This window comes from Paroedura picta, chromosome 12 (assembly GCF_049243985.1).
Source record: "Paroedura picta isolate Pp20150507F chromosome 12, Ppicta_v3.0, whole genome shotgun sequence".
Lineage (NCBI taxonomy): Eukaryota > Metazoa > Chordata > Lepidosauria > Squamata > Gekkonidae > Paroedura > Paroedura picta.
The window spans coordinates 40,973,711-40,995,630 of NC_135380.1; the positions used below are offsets into that span (position 1 = coordinate 40,973,711).

The 21,920-nt window shown below is 45.3% G+C and overlaps 1 protein-coding gene across 4 annotated transcripts in view; it reads right to left on the reverse strand.

Annotated features, from left to right (window-relative positions):
- The window catches only part of COL27A1 (collagen type XXVII alpha 1 chain), a 356,512-nt gene that overhangs the window by 173,759 nt on the left and 160,833 nt on the right, over positions 1 to 21,920 (reverse strand). For all 4 annotated transcript variants that reach the window (XM_077305314.1, XM_077305312.1, XM_077305313.1 and 1 more), the window contains 2 exons: positions 10,816 to 10,860; positions 2,956 to 3,009 (listed from right to left, as the gene is read on the reverse strand). In XM_077305314.1, the coding sequence (XP_077161429.1) occupies positions 2,956 to 3,009; positions 10,816 to 10,860 (99 nt within the window). The remainder of the gene's footprint in view (positions 1 to 2,955; positions 3,010 to 10,815; positions 10,861 to 21,920) is intronic.

A 21,920-nucleotide genomic window follows, 5' to 3' on the forward strand; every position in this document is an offset into this window, starting at 1 on the left:
GTTCTCATGTTCTATCATCTCCTAAGACACCCCGAGGATAAAGGAAAACATTCCTTGCTGATTCCTCATTAGCTCATATTTGCCCAGAGAAGCAGAACAACATTTCACCAGTCCCCTTCCTTCTCACCGATCTCTTCCCCTTCTCTACCTGCTGCCATGGATACACAAGAATTGGCCTCCTCGTCTCTGGCCTCCCGTGGTCAAATTAATTTCTGGGGCTGCAGTCTCTCCAGCCCAGTATTAACTCCCAAGGGTCTTTCCTGTCTTTTCTACCTAAAGGCCTTTGACTGAGGATTAAATTTTGGACAGAGGCTCAGAGAGGCCCAAGGTCACTTCATGCCTTTGAGGATCCAAGCCATAATAATAATAATTATAAATTTTAAGTGATAGATCAGGGCCCTGCAGAACCTAAATCAGTTCTGTAGGGCCTATAAACTGGAGCTGTTCCACCAGGCTACTGGTCGAGGCTTAAAATAGCATCCACCGAGGAGATTGGCCTCACCACTGGGAGGAGGAGAGGAGAGTCAGAAGATCGGATCCTTGCCAAAGAACTCCCCTGTCTGGGAATATTTTGCTGGGGGTATTATTGGTAAATTTTTTTAATCTTTAATCCTGTATGTTGGGTTTATTGATGTTACCTGCCATGAGCGATGCAGAAAGGTGGGTTAGAAATAAAACGTATTTTATACTGGAGATATATATATATACTCCAAAGGAACTTAGGATCGTCATATAAAAATAAATTAGCAATCTTTTACTCAAAAGAAGTACATTTGGCCTCCAGGGCCTTTTCTGTCCAGGCCCTGACCTGGTAGAATGAGCTCATGAAAGAGCTGAGGGCCCTGATAGAACTGGTCCCATTCCACAGGGCCTGTATAACAGAGCTCTCCCACCCAGCATTTGATTGGGGCCAATGAACATGTATATGGCTTAACTAAAAATTGTTGGGCACCCTATAACCCTCCCCCCCCCAAAAAAACACACCCAAATTTAAGATGTTCTTTGTTTTGTCTGTCCATTGTTTTTAGATTATTTAAATGTTTAAACTGTTTATAAATTTACTGTGTATATTTTATGATCACGTTGCAATGCTGGGAGGGGTGGGATACAAATCAATCAAAAATTTTATTTTTATTATTATTATACAAACGAAATAAGGCCTGTTATGAAATATAAACAGCCAAAAATGTCAAAACACGTGCCCTCAAAAACCTCAAGGTGCAAGATCACTTTCACAAATTTTCATTTTGAATCTGGACACCAATGCTTATCACGAGCCAAAATGTTTGCGGTTGAGGCCCAGGCCACATGCCACCCCCATCCCCCATCCTTCCCTGCATAGAATGCAAATACCCTGAAGCTAAACCTTTCCCTGCAGCTATACTCTACAACAGGGGTAGTCAACCTGTGGTCCTCCAGATGTCCATGGACTACCATTCCCATGAGCCCCTGCCAGCATTCGCTGGCAGGGGCTCATGGGAATGGTAGTCCATGGACATCTGGAAGACCACAGGTTGACTACCCCTGCTTCTACAACGATGCCTCATACCAAGTCCAGTGCTGCCTACATGTCCAGTGCAGTGCGGTGGCTAAAAGGGTTGGACTAGTATCTAGGGCAAAAGTGGCCAAATTGCAGATGTCCATGGACAACAATTCCCATGAGCCCCTGCCAGCATGCTGATTAATTCCTTAAGGAATTAAATAAAATAATTAAATTCTATCTATCTATCTATCTATCTATCTATCTATCTATCTATCTATCTATCTATCTATCTATCTATCTATCTATCTATCTATCTATCTATCTATCTATCTATATCTGATTTATTCCCCCCCATTCTCAGCAAGCCAGCTCGCAACGAGTTACATAAAAAGATAAAACCCCACATAAAAAGTTAAAACCATCTACACCTGGCAATGCTTTGACAGGCAGCGGCTCTCCAAGTCTCAGACACGCAGAGTGCCTGTTTCTGCGCTAGTGATATTGGTCGGATTTGCATTTTTAACGGGTCAGCTTTTTTGTCCTTTTCTGCGCTCAAATTTGCTTCTTCAGGCACAGTCCCGAATGCCCCCCTCACTTGCCCCGCAGCAAAGGAATCCCCAGAAAACCAGATTTCATCTTTTCAATCTGGAAATGCATGAAACCGAGTAGGCACCGTTTTGCAAAAAACATATTTTTTGAAAAGGGGAAGGGAGCAAAGCATGACGGAAGGCTGGGTCTCAATGAAGAAACCTATTTGCGCATTTCAGCCTAGGAAACAAGGGGCGGAAGGCCCGAATGCAGAAATGCTAAAGTCAATTTGCGGCATCCAAAGGAAATCCAAAGCAGGACTAAAACAAGGTATGTCCCCTGATGCGGAAACAGTCCAAAGGAAGTCACAACTAACAGCAGCCCCTGAAATCATTTAACTAGAAGGAATGCTACTGATCTCACATGCAAAGTGAATGTGGCTGCCACTAGACTTTTGGAAATTTATTGTCTGCCTTTCTTTTTGAGACTTGAGGCTAATTATGGTTCCTGTCCCATCAGAAATCACTCACCATGACAGGTACAGAAACCTGTCGGAAACATCCTACAGAACAGAGATGCAGGAGCTAATCACAGCAGTGCCTGAGAGAACATCTTCCTTGGGCATGTACGATTTGAAACTTAACATCCCACGACTTGTAGTTAAGTGTTCATATTATCTCAGTTTGTGGGTGTGGGTGTGGGTGCTCTGATTAACCTCCATGTTCTGTTTTAAAAAGCAAAACATCTTGTCCCCATCAATTGACCTCATTAACCCGCAGTAATCAACCCAGACTTGGGTGAGATTTTCATACACTCACCTCAAACTTTTCTCGCTGCTTTCCTGCTCAGAAGCCCCAGGGCAATGGGACAGGTGGGAAATTGTGTGATGGACAACCAAGTTCTGTGGGGTGGGGTGTAGCTTCCAAGAAATACATCACACTCACCTTTAATCCTTTTGGTCCTGGAAAGCCTATTGGTCCAACAGCACCCATATCACCCTGGTATACAAGAGAGAGGGAGAAAAAAGACAGGCCAGTTTTAAGAGCTGAAGAGAGTGGTTTTTTAAAAAAATACAAACACCTTATCTTCCTCTCCCTACAACAGACGCCCTGTGAGGGTGATGGGGCTGAGAGAGCTCTAGAGAACTGTGACTGGCCCAAGGTCATACAACTCACTGCATCACCTACCCTTCATCTGCCTACAACAGATATTCTGTCAGAGTGGTGGGGCTGAGTGAGCACTGTGAGAACTGTGACTGGCCCAAGGTCATCCAGCTTCCTGTGGAGGAGGAATGGGGACTCAAACCTGGCTCTTCAGATTAGAGGCCACAACTCTTAACCACTACACCAAGCTGACTCTTAAGAAGGAATCACATGAATTCCCATGCCTTCTCTGTAGGCTATCTTGATTTTTGCTGATAATCTATTTATCAGAAGTGAACTATGTACTGTCTTGAAGGTTAGAAGCTTTTTTAAAAATTAAAAATTACTTTGGTTAAGAATGTGAGTTGGTGGTCATTACATATCTGGCATTCCCGTCCGTATTTCTGTCCCTTTGATAGTTCTTGATTTGGGCGATCTTGGATTTAGGTTCATGATTTTTTTAAAAAAGAAAGACCTTTCCTGCAAAATTGCATACCACAAGAACCCCCCACTTAAAAAAAATGTAGAAATAGCCTGCATTTCATCAATATTGGCTTATTTTGCTTAACATCCTAGTTCTACGGAGTACAATGTAGAGTGCAAAAACCATCAATAAGGCTTTACAGCTTAATTTTTCAGTCATTTCACCGGAAAGGACCCCTGAAGAACACCAGTCCTGCTTGAACAAATAGCCCAGCATCTTGCATCCCACCATATCCAGGCGGATGCTTCTGAACAGTCCACAGGCAGGTCAGGGAAGTAGCTTGTTTGTCACCCATGACTGGTCATTCTGATATGTTGCTTCTAAGTCTGTACGTTCTATTAAGTTATCACAGGCTAAATCTGCACATGGAAGATAATGCACTTTAAATGTGCTTTTGGAGCTGGATTTTCCTGTGCAGAACAGGAAAATCTATTTCTAAGGTGCATTAACCCTTGGGTGCAGAATGGGCCACAGTCATCCGTAGCTCACAGACCTATCCTCCGTTAATCAATCTGACTACACAACAAAAGCCTTGCTTATTTCAGACTAGAATGTCCATTTGTTCCAGCATCCTTCCATCATGGATAGCCAGATGATGCTGGGAAACTCACCAGGAGGGCATGATGATAGCTGCTCCCCCCACCCCACTGTTTGCCCACAGAGTCACTGGAAATCCAGTTATCTGCTGCCTTTGAATCTGGAGGTCCTGTTTAGCTATCAGGCCCACCCACTTGCAAAGCTGGACACTATTTATATATCATATGGCATGTGTTGTATAGCCAAGAGATTCAGGGACTGTTTGTCAGCCAGGCAAGGGGTGCTCTAAGGTGGTTGGCCATCTCCTGCCTCCGCATCATGCCCTAGAACAGGGGTAGTCAAACTGCGGCCCTCCAGATGTCCATGGACTACCATTCACAGGAGCCCCTGCCAGCAAATGCTGGCAGGGGCTCCTGGGAATTGTAGTCCATGGACATCTGGAGGGCCGCAGTTTGACTACCCCTGCCCTAGAAGGTGTTCCTTGGAGGAAACACCACCCAAACCCGTGGAGGTCTCCCATCCCAGTACTAGCCAGGGTTGGCCCTGTTTGGCTTGGCTTCCAAGAACTGACAGGATCAGACTGGCCTGAAGCTAGACAGTCATGGAGATGTTCAGGTCACTTGTTTCGAGCCCCATACAAAGTTATCTACTGAGCCCACTGAAGAACATAAACAGCCCTGATTCCTATGATCAGATCTAATATAACAATTTTGATATATGCTTTTAAATTTGAGTACATTTCTGCCTCGAGCCTTCAGCATAAATATGAAACCAATGGAATGAAGACATGACACGTGAGAAGAAGAAAAGTTGGATTTTATACCCTGCTTTTCACTGCCCAAAGGAGTCTCAAAGTGGCTTACAATCGCCTTCTCTTCCTCTCCCCACAACAGACATGCTCTGAGGGAGGTGGGGCTGAGAGGGCTCTGACAGGACTGCTTCTAACAGCACTGCGGCTGGGCCAAGGTCACCCAGCTGGCTGCACGTGGAGGAACAGGGAACCAGCCTCAGCTCGCCAGATTAGAAGCCACTGCTCTTAACCTCTACATCTGGTATGCCCCAGGGTTGCACAAAGCCTCTGGAACCCTTCAAGGTCTTTAAAACAGATCTGTATTCAAGGGATCTCTCCTTAGGAGGGAGCTAGGGAACTCTTGTGCTTGGAGTTCTCCCCTGCCATTTATAAACAAGCAGGGCAGCGGCTGCCAAGACGAAAGGCATATTTCCTTAGCAGGCGGTCACACGGAGGCAGCGCCGAGCAAAGGCTTCACAGAACAGATCCCTCGTTCATGCCTTGCAGCAGAGAGAGGCTTCTCAAAAGAAAGGGCTCGCTTCATCAAGCTGGCCTGCATAAAACTGAGCTGGGAATGGAGGCGGCTCTGGTTACCTCTCAGGATTCACTCAGGCCGTCTGCAAAGCTGCTCTGAATGGCAGTGTGCAGAAGAAGATAACTGGATCCTTGGGATACCCAGAACCAAGAGGAGGAAATGGGCAAAGGTGGGTAAAGGGGCAGCAGCTTAAATGTCATTAACAGAAACTTTAGACTAAAGTCCCAGAGAACTGATCTCTCTGCAGCTTTTAAGCACAAACCGCTAAGAAGGGAATATTTATGTCTATAAGCATCTCAGGAGGGCTGCAGGTCGATAACAACAGCACCAAAAGTGATCTGGGGGAGTAAAAGCCAAGGGTCATTTCCTTGCGACATTCCTCCCCTGCTCAGAGTGCACACAGAACTAAGCACATTCAGGTCAGAAAGGAGCCCTGGTAAATGCTACTTCCCTACTTCCTGACTGATTATTCAGTCAGGTACTTGGGAAAACACACCACAGTGTCCCTGGTCCCCAGGAGGCTGTTATGCCTACCTGTCAGGTACCAGGGAGCAACAGACAGGCATCCTGTTGTGAAGGGTATCACATTCCTGTTGCTGCCTTTGCCAGAACCTTTTGAGTCAAGGGGGAAGAAGAACAGCAAGGCTCAGAGTCTTGCGGAAGGAGGGCTTGCAAAAGGGCAGAAGCAGTGCCCAGGCCTTTATGATGTTCCCAGGAGCATAACAGACTTTTCTCATTTTGATAAACCATAAGCTGTTTTCAGTGATGGGGAGGGGGGACTGCTCACCCAACATGGGGATTTCAGGACAGAGGAATAATAAGGTTCGGATTGTATTTGTAACACAGCTCCATGCTATTGTTGTTGTTAGGTGCGAAGTCGTGTCCGACCCATCGCGACCCCATGGACAATGATCCTCCAGGCCTTCCTGCCCTCTACCATTCCCTGGAGTCCATTTAAGTTAGAATCATAGAATCATAGAGTTGGAAGCGGCCATACAGGCCATCTAGTCCAACCCCCTGCTCAACGCAGGATCAGCTCAAAGCATCCTAAAGCACCCAAGAAAAGTGTTTATCCAACCTTTGCTTGAAGACTGCCAGTGAGGGGGAGCTCACCACCTCCTTAGGCAGCCTATTCCACTGCTCAACATATCAGGGTTAGTAATGTACCCAAGACATGACAGATTTCCAATAAGATGCTTTTGGCATAATTTGCATGTTATGGCATAATATCTGGCTATCTATTTGGAAAGGAAGCCCTTAATTTTCCCTTCCTCAGAGTATCTGGAAATCTAGGGGGGTGTGGGGAATGATCTTATTCTGAACTCGGACATAAGGTGAATAATCTGAAAACCCTTATCCATCCCACAAACCTTCTCCCCGCAGGACTCTTCCATGAGGACTTTAGAGCACACGTTATGATGAGGTGCTCCTGAGTTTGTGCAGGCCCAATTGGGATCGGGACCAAGGTGCATTTTCCTGATCTGAGTCCCTTTTTACATGTAGGTTTCCTCCAGAAAACTAATAGTTGCTTCCTGGAGCCATTTCAGCTCAGACAAACAGCGGGATGGGCCCAGCTATCCTTCAAAGTGCCTTCCTCCAGCCAAAGGAGCCTAGGTCCAACTGAAGAAGCTCTTGTTCCAATGGAAAAGCTACTTAAATTGGTGGGGGGGGGGAATCCAATCAGACTGAAGGAAGCCAAAAGAAACAATGGAATATAAGTATTTTAATTAATAGACAAACTTTACTCAGTGGAGTGGTATCATTCTGGCCTTTCCGATCACCTTTCTCATTGTATCAGAAAGCTATTGTAGTGGCAAAAAAGTCTGCTCTAGATCCTTCAAATAATATTTATTTATCAAGTCTTGTACAGCATGTGGGTAGTACAGTCAGAGGACTGACCTAGGATTGTCTGGCGGCCAGGCAAGAGACATTTGGAGGAGATTTGCCATTGGCTCCCTACGGGTCATGACCCTCATGCTCCTTGGAAGTTCCCATCTGAATACTGGCCAGGGCCACCCTTCTTAGCTTCCAAGATCTGACAAGACAGGGCTTTCCTGAGCTATCCTGGGTGTAAACTGCACAGAGCTTTTATTCCAATCCCAGGTCAATTCAGTCCCTGCCGTCTACACAGAATATGATTTCCATTTTCCAATGGATTTCCAATCCATTTCCATGATTTTGAGAGATTTAAATTTTCCATCTGAAACAAGAAGAATTGATCTGGAGTGACCCTACCTTTATTGTGCAATATCTTAGAGTGCTTTTAAACCTCAATACTTTAAGATTCGGATTGAGAAAGCAGGCTGTTCTGAAATCTGGGCTCTGCTCCATGGTAGAGAACCCCTGATTGGCCAAAGCTGCTCATGTGACAAGCTTGCCTTAAAGTAGAAGCCCCTAATTTCTCTCAACTACTGTCGGTCTTGGATTTTTTTCTCCCTCCTCTGCCTTCTTTGATCCTCCCCCCCCCTCAAGAAAAGAAAGAAAGAGGCTGTGCCTCCCCTCCCCCCTTCTGAACTACCCTAACCACATGCAGAACACTTTTCTATTTCAATGGGGAGGAGGGGGAAGAGGAAGTCCCGAGTTAAAATCGATCTGAATTCAACAGGATTGAAAATGGAATAAACAAAGTAAGTGCAGACTCTGCCCAGGTCAGGTATCCTTCAAGTCCATGTGTCTGTTTGAGGGGATAGAACAATGTAATTATAGTGTCCAGTTTGGCTATACACAATGGATTGTTTGGTGTAGTTGGGGTGGTAGCTGAAGGTACATAGGTATGTTTGCCATTTTCTCAGTTTCCGGTATAATGTAGTACTTTGTTGGCTTGTTTCATTTTTATACCGCCCTCCCTTGCAGCTCAGGACTGTATACCTCCCTTGTGGCTCAGGGCGGTTCACAGCATAGACCAATGGACATGTTCCAGTATAATATGAGATACGATACACTCAAAAAATTAAACAGTAATTTGCATCAACATTATTAAACATTTAAACCATTAACCATTTACCATATAACCATTGCTTAACAGATTGGCTTTACTGGAGATTGCCTTGTGATGTATCTAGTGAGCGTATCTGGTGGGAGGGAATTCTGGGGGGCCCAATGGAAGAGCTCTGTTTTACAGGCTCTTGTGAATTTGTATTTTGGCAGGAGGTGGAAAGTGCCCGGTTGAGATTCCCTGGGTGAATCCATATAGAGCAGGGGTAGTCAAACTGCGGCCCTCCAGATGTCCATGGACCACAATTCCCAGAAGCCCCTGCCAGCATTCGCTGGCAGGGGCTTCTGGGAATTGTAGTCCATGGACATCTGGAGGGCCGCAGTTTGACTACCCCTGATATAGAGAAACTGTTTTAGATATCTGATAAGTCCCCGGCTTTGTGGATAGTCTGGTTTTATGACTGTAATCAGATATAAGAATATCCTATGCACAGAAAACTTGTCTCTCAGAAAAAATGTCAGGCTAGAACCTTCCTTACTGACATGCTATTTTTTTGTGTAGAAAGAATAATTTCTGTATGGAAGAGCACTCCATCATATGATGAAGAAAATGTGGTGTTTATAGCCTGCTTTTCACTACCCAAAGGAGTCTCAAAGAGCCTTACAATCTCCTTCCCTTCCTCTCCCCACAACAGACACCCTGTGAGGTAGGCGGGGTTGAGAGAGCTCTGACAGGAGACTGTTCTGTGAGAGCAGCTCTAAGAGGACTATGACTAGCCCAAGGTCACCCAGCTGGCTGCATGTGGAGAAGCGGGGAATTGAACCCGGCTCTCCAGATTAGAGGCCGCTGCTCTTCACCACTGTACCAAGCTTCATCTGCAGCCTGAAACTGAAAAAGTGCTAGTAGCCAGACAGGTTGACCACCATTATGAATAGATTCAAATGGGTAGCAGTGCTGGTCTGAAGTAGCACAATAAAATCAGAGTCCAGTAGCACCTTTAAGACCAACAAAGATTTATTCAAGGCGTGAGCTTTCGAGTGCAAGCACTCTTCCTCAGACACTCAAAAGCTCACACCTTGAATAAATCTTTGTTGGTCTTAAAGGTGCTACTGGACTCTGATTTTATTGTGCACCTTTATGAAGTTTGCTATCTCAAGATTCAGTCTTTGACCTGGAGCCAGTGCAGCTCCAAGTAAAGACCCGTGCAGCCACATTCTGGACCAGTTGAAGCTTCCAGATCAACTTCAAGGGTAGCCCTGCAAAGAGTAAGTTACAGTAATCTAGCGTCCAGTTTGAGTCCAGACGCACCTTGAAGAAGAAGACGAAGAAAAAGAATTGGTTTTTATACCCTACTTTTCACTACCCAAAGGAGTCTCAAATCGGCTCACAATCATCTTCCCTACCTCTCCCCACAGCAGACACCTTGTTAGCGAGGTGAGACTAAGAAAGTTATGAGAGAACCGGCCCAAGGTCACCCAGCAGGCCTCACGTGTCTCAAAGCAGCTCACAATCGCCTTCCCTTCCTCTCCTCATAACACACACCCTGTGATGGGGATGGGACTGATAGAGCTCTGAGAGAACTGGGACTTTTCCAAGGTCACCCAGCTGGCTGTATGTCATAGAATGGGGAATCAAATGCGGTTCTCCAGATTAGAGGGCGCTACTCTTAACCATTACTCCAATGAAATTTTATTTGGGGTGAAAGATTATACACAGACAAGAACGTTGTTGGTCTTCAACAGGGGTAGTCAAACTGCGGCCCCCCAGATGTCCATGGACTACTTTTCCCATGAGCCCCTGGCCATGGACAACTGGAGGGCTGCAGTTTGACTACCCCTGGTCTTCAAGGTGCCACAAGACTCAATTTTTGTTCGGCAACAGAATAGTTCAGGAAGACATTTCATAAGGGAAGGGGACCGAGGACTATAACACTTTGTTTAGGATGTCCTGTCGGTTGGCTGCACCTTTATCCCATTGTTGCTTAATTGCTTTCTGCTGTTGTAATACTATTTTTTTACATTATATCTGCAGTTTAAAGTGGCACAGGCCAGACACAGCGAGACCCAGGCATTCAGAGACTTAGCCCTAATGCAAAGGGTTTAGGTCCTAATAGATTTATCAACCCACCACCATTGGCTTAAAAAACGAAATCAGCATCCTGCCACCCACCATAGCCCGAAGGGGCAATCCTGCTGTTCTTGCTGCGACCACAACATTGCACCATGCAAACTGGTTTTGTCCATGTTACGCTCCTTTTCAAACACAAAGACCAAATGAACGCATGCGTTTGAGTGGTGCTCACTGGGCTTTGAAAGAAACTTGAAAGCCTCAGATTCCAAAGCCCCAAATTCAAAAGCTCTCCTGTATTTTCCTGTACTTACAATGAGTCCATGAACTCCAGGAGGGCCCAGAGCTCCCACGTCTCCCTAAAAGGAAAGAAAGATCAACATGGTTATGGCCTCTTTGTCGACAAACGGAGACTCAAAAGTGCCTCAGTCCTGCGAGGGCTGGAAGGAGAGACCCGCCTCCCCCCCCCCTCGCTGGGCAATCTAGCACTTCCATCTTCAACCAGCTTGTTAATGAAGGACGGCAGGGGCCTTCCAGACACAAGGCTGCTTGTTCTTCTCCCACAGTTAATACGGCAGGCCAGACTGGCTTCCCCTCGCAGGAACACAGAGGCGAGAAGGACTGCAGTGTGCCATCCAGAGGGGAAGCAAAAGTGGGGGAAGGGGAAAGAGAAAAAGAGAACGAATGAACGAGAAAAAGGAAGGAAGGAAGGAAGGAAGGAAGGAAGGAAGGAAGGAAGGAAGGAAGGAAGGAAGAAAGAAAGAAAGAAAGAAAGAAAGAAAGAAAGAAAGAAAGAAAGAAAGAAAGAAAGAAAGAAAGAAAGAAAGAAAGAAAGAAAGAAAGAAAGAAAGAAAGAAAGAGGGAAATTAAACACAGGAAGTGTTAAAGTGTTAAAGCTTCTGCCAGTCATTTTTCTAGATGTTAACATATTAACATATTAACAGTCCACTTATGTGGAATGGCAGCAACTAAGCGATACAGCATAGGAATAAGCAAAGTTAAAGCTCAGCTTAGTAGACATGATGGACTTCTAAGCTCTGTTACAGTTTGTGCCCATGCACATACACACAAAGAAAGGTAGGCTAATCTATGTGTCTACAAAGAGCTTGAATGTCGTGGCGGTGGTGGTAGTGCAGGTGGAAAGTGGGGTCGAACTACAGTCGATGTATGGCCACCCCACAGGGTTTTTCCAAGGCAAGAAAGCAACAGCAGTGGTGTGCCGTCGCCTGACTCTGTGTAGCAACCCTGGACTTCTTTGCATGTTAAGCAGATGCTCCATCACAGAAATACGGCCCAGCCTAGTTCTTTTGACTTTAAGATCCAGGGCAGAGATGTCCCAGCTAGGCAAGTGGTAGCAGGTATGTATGTAGTTATTACAGTTTACACTGGAACAGGACAAGGGAAATAAAATACTGTTTATACCTGCAAAAAAATTTGGATGGATGGATGGACAGACAGACAGACAGATTTAATAGTAGTAAAATTTATGACAAAAATCACAACTAAAACCTAAACTGTCAGGAGCAAAGTGGCCTATTAAAAAGTCATTTAACATTTTAAAAAAACCCAATGAATATTCTCAATTTCAGTTTCAAAGCAAACCCTGCCAGCTCCATGAAATCTATATAAAATCAAACAAACTTTCGCTATAGATTTAGTAATTTCTGGAGATTTGTCAGGAGGAATTTATTAACTATGTGCTGTTTAATACAGTTTGCCCTAAGCTTTGCTTCACCAAAGGATAGAGGATCTTAGGGCCTCAACATAAGAAGGGCAGCTCAGAAAACCATGCTTTAGGGTAGCAGGTATGTCTGTATTAATGAAGAACAGAAGATGGAACGGTCAAAGGCGAGGCAATCTTTTCTCCAAAACAGTACAGAGTATAAACAAGAAGTGGTCAGGTGAGTATGAGTCCCAAGCAGGGTCAATCCTCATGTCAGTCACATATACCATACTGAGCAAGGCAATGTGCACACAGCATGACCACAGCACATGTAGAATCATAAACGAAACACTGATGGAGTGAGTTCCCCAAGAGGAGGAAGAGAAGGAGGAGAAGAGTCAGTTTTTATAACTCATTTTCTCCACCTGAAGGAGTCTCAAAGCAGCTTATTATCACCTTTTCTTCCTCTCCCCACAACAGGCACCCTGTGAGATAGTTGGGGCTAAAAGAGTCCTCTAAGAGAGCAGCACTATCAGGGCTGTGACAAGTCACAGTGGCCCCAAGATATGAATTTTCCATGAACATTTGGGGTCTATTCCACAAGAGTATTGGGATTTATTTTTCTTATTAAATAAATTATGCCCCAGTTCCCACCATCTTATAGCTGCTGATGATATACCTAGCAAAGGAAAGGCAGAAAGCAAGCTGTTGCATGTCCTCTCAGCAAATAATATTTATAAAAATTGTTAAAAATTGCAGGATGCTGTGTCAACCCATAGCACACATGCACACAAACACACAGATCCAGAATGGTAGCATGGTAATATTTCATAGAATCATAGAGAAGGGATCTCATGGGTCATCTAGTCCAACCCCTGCACTATGCAGGACACAACCCTATTGCTCGTCCACTGTAACCTGCCACCCCTTTGAACTTTCACAGGATCAGCCACTCCATCAGATGGCTATCCAGCCTGTATTTAAAAATTTCCAAAGAGAACCCACAACCTCCCGAGGAAGCCTGTTCCACTGAGAAACCGCTCTAACTGGCAGGAACTTCTTCCGGATGTTTAGATGGAATTTCCTTTGGATTAATTTCATCCCATTGGTTCTGGTCTGTCCCTCCGGGGTAAGAGAGAACAACTCTGCTCCATCCTCTATATGGCAGCCTTTTAAATAATTGAAGATGATTATCAGATCCCCTCTCAGATGTCTCCTCTCCAGGCTAAACAGACCAAGCTCCCCCAACCTTTCCTCATACGTCTTGGTCTCCAAACCCCTCACTATCTTTGTTGCCCTCTGGGTATGCCCCAGTTTGTCTACATCCCTCTTCAACTGTGGTGCCCAGAACTGAACACAGTACTCCAAGTGAGACTGAACCAGAGCAGAGTCCAGTGGTACAATCACCTCCCGTGGTCTGTATCAGGACCAACCAAAATATCACAAAAGAGTGAACACAAGCTTTCAATTCCCTAAAAATCTTTCACCAGAATAGATTTTAACACACACACACACACACACACACACACTGAATGAGGGACCAGGAAAAAATTCAGGCCATATTGGCTGAAGATCTCAAAAGTCTGCATTTTTATGGTGTATTGTCTTTTGATTATTGTAAAACCCTTTGGGAGCCAAACTATGGATGGAACATGGAAGAAAAACTTCAGAAATAACTACATGGATTTTAAAAAGGGCAGGCGACAGACAGCCTCTTTCCTCCAACTTCCAGCTGCCACCCCTGAGACCAGCAGACGGAGGGCAGGAAGCAGCCAACCACCCTTCAGCTTCAACGAACCTTCATATCAAGTGGTCATGGAGAGCCAATAATTCGCCTGTAAAGCAGGATTATATTTCCTTAAGATAGACAAAAAGCTTTGTCAGGGTAGGTGACCGAAGTCCAATTTTAGTACATGGTCCGTCGACAGAAAGAAAGCAGACTGCACGAGGTTGCATGCTGCTGCCACAAGCCAATCTGGCATGGACAGAAAGCACAACCATCCACATTTCTGTGGCAGACACGGAAACGCTTACAATCCCAGAGTGCATACTGAATTTTGGAAGGTGACGGGACAGAAACTTGGAACTTATGACTGTGGTTCTGGTATACAGCAGACTCTGATCTGTTCCATTAACATCCCTTACTGGAATTTTCTCCACCTACAAGTCTTTTCTTGACTTCACCAAACTTCTTCAAGCTGTGGTCACGACTTTCATCCTTCTCCTTAAGTAAACCATCTCGTCTGCTGGGAAATTAACATTGCAGGAGGTTGCCGTCTCCAGCAGCCTAGACAACAAGTGGAATTCCACGTTGGATTCTTGTAAAGAAAAGTTTGGCCTTGCAGCAGAACACATGCTTTGTATATAGCAGACATGGCCAGACTATGGCTCTGCAGATGTCCCATGACCCCCTGCAAGCATGTGCTGGCAGGAGCTAGCAGGAATTGTAGTCCATGGACATCTGGAGAACCACAGTTTGGCCAGCACTGGTATATAGGAAATCCCTAGGTCTATCTCTAGTATCTCCAGTTAAAAGGTTCTCAAGGTAGCAAGACTTAGAAGCATCTGTCTGAGACCCTTGAGCAGGGGTAGTCAAACTGCGGCCCTCCAGATGCCCATGGACTACAACTCCCATGAGCCCCTGCCAGTGAATGCTCATGGGAATTGGGAATTCCCACATGCTCATGGGAATTGTCGTCCATGGACATCTGGAGGGCCGCAGTTTGACTACCCCTGTCCTTGAGAGTCCCTGTAAAGACAGATAGTCCACTGAGATTGCCTCATATTATGGATCAATAAACTGACCGCCTGAAGTAAGACCCACTCAGGGATGACAGTTCTTTCAATGGCTATTAACCTCAATGCTGAGACAGAGGGCTTCTAAGTGGAGCATAGTTTCCCAATCTTAATTGATCCTGCAGAGCAATTCTGATCTTCGTATCAACGGTAGATAAAACCACATTAAAGCCATTGCTGCTAAGACTTGAACCTCCATGTTCAGGTGCAGTTTACCTCTGTATCACAGTTGCAAAAGGACAGACACCACAGGTTGCCTGTTGCCTTCCTGCTCAGAAACTTCTTGGCTGGCCGCCGTTGAGAACAAAGGACGTGGGGCTAGACAGACCTTGGGGATCCACCACAGCTCCTCTTGTGTTCTTATTAATCACTGAAACCAATTCCATGATGCATCGGAAGCCATGAAATAACAGAATCTCACAAAATGAGATGACTGGTCTTCAGGATTAGACATTCCAGCCAGTAGCCCCGTAGTGGAGTTCCCACACGTTCAGAACCCGAGGGAGCTACAAGGCAAGTTTACACTTTCCCATTCAGTAATTTGACAGTAATAATCCAGTAGATGTTACACCCAGCATCCTCAGAGTCTTCAGCCGCTGAGACACAGTCCTTTCTTTCATTAGAGAGCCATCTTGGTGTGGCGGTTAAAGGCTGCAGCCCCTAATCTGGAGCACTGTGTGTGGTTCCCCACTCCCCCACATGCAGCCAGTTGGGTGACCCTGGACTTGTCTCAGTTCTCTTAGAGCTGGTCTCACAGATCAGTTCTTTCAGAGTTCTCTCAGCACCACCTCCCTCACAGGGGGTCTGTTGTGGGGAGTGGAAGGAAAAGATGCTTATAAACCACTCTGGGACTGCTTTGGATAGGGAAAAAAGGGGTACGAGAAACCAACTGGACAGCCACAGTTTGGCAGTCCCTTTAAAGCCAGCTTGGTATCACGGTTAAGAGTTTGATCTGGAGAACCGGGTTTGATTCCTAATTCCTCCACAGGCAGCCAGCTGAGTGACCTTGGGCCAGTCACAGTTCTCTCAGAGCTCTCTCAGGCCACCTATTTCACAGGATGTCTGATTTTGAAAGTGTAAAGGGTTTCAGCCCCCCTTGGGTAGTGAAATAAGGTAAAGGTAAAGGTATCCCCTGTGCAAGCACCGGGTCATGTCTGACCCTTGGGGTGACGCCCTCTAGCGTTTTCTTGGCAGACTCAATACGGGGTGGTTTGCCAGTGCCTTCCCCAGTCATGACCGTTTACCCCCCAGCAAGCTGGGTACTCATTTTACCGACCTCGGAAGGATGGAAGGCTGAGTCAACCTTGAGCCGGCTGCTGGGATTGAACTCCCAGCCTCATGAGCAAAGCTTTCAGACGGCTGCCTTACCACTCTGCGCCACAAGAGGCTCTTAGGGTAGTGAAATACAGGGTACAGTTGTTTTTTTGTACCCTGGGTAGTGAAATACAGGGTACAAAAAAACAACTAATTTAACAGGGAGGCCTCTTTGTTTCTAGAATCCTGAAGGAGACTCTGACGATGCTGGAGGTGAACCACTCAGAAAGTTCCTGAAGTAGAACTGTGGCAGTACCGCAAGGAAGGGCTCTTTCCCTCAAAACTCATTCCGCACACACAGGAAATAATGCTCTTTCAATGTACTTTGGCAGCTGGATTTTCCTGTGCGGAACAGCAAAATCTACTTCTAAAGTGCATTGAAAGTGCATTATCCTGTGGGTGCGGAATAGGCCTAAGTTGCTGGGAGGCTCAAGTATAGTGCAGACCACCCGGGGCTCCTCAGTTCACACAGAGTCTTCTTCAGAAGCGTCTTCCTTCCAAGTCAAGGCTTCCGCAGAGAAGGTTCATTTAGAAAGATCACTACAAGAATTTGGTGCACTGAGCTGCAAGCTTGCCACTTTCAGGGATCCAGCCCAGGAATCCCATGACAATCTGATGAGATCTTTTGGCCCCATGGCAATGATTAAATTTAATTTATGCTACCACGAAAAAGGATTTTAGTATCCGTTGGGCACAGAGTTCCCATTCCTAACCAGCTGAAAGAATAGAGGCTTATCTAGCAGCTTCTACAACTTGCTCTAGATGGTTAGCGCCAAGAGGGAGGATAAGGCGTGATACACTGAGAGGAGAATTTCTTTTAATAGTCCTTTCCACAGTGTAATGTGTTTCATTTGCAACAACCAGCACTCACGGCTAGTCCATTTGTCAGATATCACATCAGGTAATGGGGTGATCGTGTAGACCAGACCTAACCTGTCCTTAGAGAAAGTCTTGGATACAAATCGAATCCGCCATTGGCAAAAAAAGAATTCAGAAAACACAAAGTTGCGTGCCATGAGGAAATTCGTAAGAGCACTGTGACAAATGCCTGCATACTTCCAAGCTTCTAGGTGCTTTGGCAAGGTTCACAGCATCTGGCTACTGTGTTGTTGTTGTTATGTGCGAAGTCGTGTCCGACCCATCGCGACCCCATGGACAATGATCCTCCAGGCCTTCCTGTCCTCTACCATTCCCCGGAGTCCATTTAAGTTTGCACCTACTGCTTCAGTGACTCCATCCAGCCACCTCATTCTCTGTCGTCCCCTTCTTCTTTTGCCCTCGATCGCTCCCAGCATTAGGCTCTTCTCTAGGGAGTCCTTCCTTCTCATGAGGTGGCCAAAGTATTTGAGTTTCATCTTCAGGATCTGGCCTTCTAAAGAGCAGTCAGGGTTGATCTCCTCTAGGACTGACCGGTTTGTTCGCCTTGCAGTCCAAGGGACTCGCAAGAGTCTTCTCCAGCACCAGAGTTCAAAAGCCTCAATTCTTTGACGCTCGGCCTTCCTTATGGTCCAACTTTCGCAGCCATACATTGCAACTGGGAATACCATAGCCTTGACTAAACGCACTTTTGTTGGCAGGGTGATGTCTCTGCTTTTTAGGATGCTGTCTAGATTTGCCATAGCTTTCCTCCCCAGGAGCAAGCGTCTTTTAATTTCTTTGCTGCAGTCCCCATCTGCAGTGATCTTGGAGCCCAGGAAAATAAAATCTGTCACTATCTCCATTTCTTCCCCATCTATTTGCCATGAATTGAGAGGGCCGGATGCCATGATCTTTGTTTTCTTGATGTTGAGTTTCAAGCCAACTTTTGCACTCTCCTCCTTCACCCGCATCAACAGGCTCTTTAGTTCCTCTTCACTTTCTGCCATTAGAGTGGTATCATCTGCATATCTAAGGTTGTTGATATTTCTCCCTGCAATCTTGATCCCAATTTGTGACTCCTCTAATCCCGCATTTCTCATTATGTGCTCTGCATACAGGTTAAATAGGCAAGGCGACAGTATACAGCCTTGCCGAACTCCTTTCTCAATTTTGAACCAGTCAGTGATTCCATGTTCAGTTCTCACTGTTGCTTCTTGACCTGCATATAAATTTCTCAAGAGACAAATAAGATGCTCTGGTATTCCCAACTCTTTAAGAACTTGCCACAATTTGTTGTGCTCCACACAATCAAAGGCTTTAGCATAGTCAATGAAGCAGAAGTAGACGTTCTTCTGGTACTCCCTAGCTTTCTCCATGATCCAGCGTATGTTGGCAATTTGATCTCTAGTTCCTCTGCCTCTTCGAAATCCTGCCTGTACTTCTGGAAGTTCTCGGTCCACATATTGCTGGAGCCTAGCTTGTAGGATTTTGAGCATAACTTTGCTAGCATGAGAAATTAGTGCAATGGTGCGGTAGTTTGAACATTCTTTGGCATTGCCCTTCTTTGGGATTGGAATGTAAACTGACCTTTTCCAATCCTGTGGCCACTGTTGAGTTTTCCAAATTTGCTGGCATATTGAGTGTAGCACTTTTACTGCATCGTCTTTTAAGATTTTGAATAGTTCAACTGGAATGCTGTCACCACCACTAGCTTTATTGTTGCTCAGACTTCCTAAGGCCCATTTGACTTCACATTCCAGGATGTCTGGCTCCAGGTCAGTAACTACCCCACTGTGGTCATCAGGGATGTTAAGCTCGCTCTTGTATAGTTGTTCTGTATAATTTTGCCACCTTTGTTTAATCTCTACTGCTTCTGTGAGGTCCCTACCATTTTGGTCCCTTATCATACCCAACTTTGCATGAAACATTCTCTTCATATCTCCAATTTTCTTGAAAAGATCTCTGGTCCTCCCCATTCTATTGTTTTCTTCTATTTGTTTGCACTGTTCATTTAAGAAGGCATTCTTATCTCTTCTAGCTTTTCTCTGGAATTCTGCATTCAATTGGGTGTATCTTTCTCCCTTGCCTTTCACTTCCCTTCTCTCCTTAGCTATTTGTAAAGCTTCCTCAGACAGCCATTTTGATTTCTTGCATTTCTTTTTCTTTGGGATGGTTTTAGTTGCTACCTCTTGTACAATGTTGCGAACCTCAGTCCATAGTTCTTCAGGCACTCTGTCTATCAGATCTAATTCCTTAAATCTATTTGTCACCTCTACTGTGTATTTGTCGGGGATATGATTTAGTTCATACCTGAGTGGCCTAGTGCTTTTCCCTACTTTCTTCAATTTAAGCCTAAATTTTGCAACAAGAAGCTCATGATCTGAACCACAATCAGCTCCTGGTCTTGTTTTTATTGACTGGATAGAACTTTTCCATCTTTGGCTGCAGAGCACATAGTCAATCTGATTTCTGTGTTGACCGTCTGGTGATGTCCATGTGTAGAGTCGTCTCTTGGGTTGTTGGAAAAGAGTGTTTGCTATGACCATTGTATTCTCTTGACAAAATTCTACCAGCCTGTGCCCTGCTTCATTTTGTACTCCAAGGCCAAACTTGCCTGTTATCCCGGTTATCTTTTGGCTTCCTACTTTAGCATTCCAATCCCCCATGATGATAAGCACATCATTTTTTGGCGTTGCTTCTAGAAGGTGTTGTAGGGCTTCATAGAACTGATCAACTTCATCCTCTTCAGCAGCAGTGGTTGGGGCATAGACCTGCATCACTGTGATGTTGAATGGTTTGCCTTGGATTCGAACTGAGATCATTCTGTCATTTTGGGGATTGTATCCCAAGACTGCTTTTCCTACTCTCTTATTGATTATGAAGGCTACTCCATTTCTTCTGTGAGATTCTTGTCCACAGTAGTATACCTGATGGTCATCTGAATTAAATTCACCCATTCCTGTCCATTTTAGTTCACTGATTCCTAAAATGTCGATGTTCAGTCTTGTCATTTCTTGTTTGACCACGTCCAGCTTACCTTGATTCATGGATCTGACATTCCAGGTTCCTATGGAATAAAAATCTTTACAGCATCGGACTGTCTTTTCGCCACCAGTTACTTCCACAACTGAGCGTCCTTTCGGCTTTGGCCCAGTCGCTTCATTCATTCTGGCGCTACTCGTACTAGCCGTCTGCTCATCCCCAGTAGCATATTGGACACCTTCCGACCTGAGGGGCTCATCTTCCAGCGTCATATCGTTATACCTATTGGAACTGTCCATAGAGTTTTCATGGCAAAGATACTGGAGTGGTTTGCCAGTTCCTTCTCCAGTGGATCACCTTTTGTCAGAGCTCTCGGCTATGACCTGTCCGTCTTGGGTGGCCCTGCACGGTATAGCTCATAGCTTCACTGAACTACGCAAGCCCCCTTGCCACAACAAGGCAGCGATCCTTGAAGGGGTTCTGGCTACTGTGGGGGAAGCTAAAATGGCAATTAGTTCCCTCTCATTCAGACATCCATGAAAAGCCTAGAAATCAACAAAACCTTCCCATTCTCCATCACTTATTCCCTTAAATTCATCTTTTGTTTCTTAGGCTGCTAGTCGTACTTGTTCCATTTCTCCATAGCCGGTCATCTCACCCTTGCAACCAAACACAGCTTTGGCCTACAGCCCCTGCTCAACTCTTGCCTGTTCTTTGGGAGAAACACATCTTTTGCTTGCCCTTGCTTGCACCAGTAGTGCAGGAGTAGAGACTGGCAAGTTCCCTTTAGCTAGATCTGGGATCCAATCAGTATTTACAAGCTTTCTTGGCAAACATTCGTCAAAAGGTCCTTTGTTTTCCAAGAGTTCTTGTAGCTCATAATGCTGGTCCACGTGTGCCAATGGGGTCGACCGTACTGCCCCTGAGAGCTACTATCTGGCTTAGGTAGCGGGTTCATGGCTCAGCCAATTTTGGAGATATTTTTAATGCAAAATTGCTTTATATATATTACATGTCTGTTTTAAAAGTTTGTATTGTTTCAAAGCAGTCGGACCCAAGTTTGATAGGAATTCGGGGGTTAATATGAAATGTTCATTAGCTGCCTGCCAATTAAGATCTGCTTCAGAGACCCCGCATGAATACATGAGTAAGTACCAGACCAAGTGCTTTGGCAGTCATAATACCCCAACTGTGCAATTCCACCCTCAAAAGAATTTCTCCTGGTGCCAAGCCTATTCAGCTTTAAGTATCAGGCAAAAACGTCCTTGTTGGCCCAGGCTCTTGGCTGATATCTGTCGAAGTCAATTTTCACTGATTTCCACTAACTCCAGTGTGATCATGCTGGGGTTGGGTTCCTCAATCTACTCACACAACCCACCTAAATTTCCATGGATGCTCTTGAGATGGTTGGCTTTAGCTATTTTCAGAGGTGACGTAGTGATGGCTGGCTTTCTAAACGTTGGATTGTTTTCACCAGACACCACTGTATTGTTGAAGAAAGTGAAGAAAGCAAGAAGTTTGGCCTTTTCTTAAACATTAAAAAGAAAGAAAGAATAGCTGCTGTAAAAAACAGATGTTACCATAACAATTGTTGATGAAGAGACTGAATGCCTTTAAGCAGGGGTAGTCAAACTGCGGCCCTCCAGATGTCCATGGACTACAATTCCCAGAAGCCCCTGCCAGCTAATGCTAATGCTGGCAGGGGCTTCCGGGAATTGTAGTCCATGGACATCTGGAGGGCCACAGTTTGACTACCCCATCTTGGATCACAGATTGATGAGAGTGGCGATTGTAGTATGGATATTA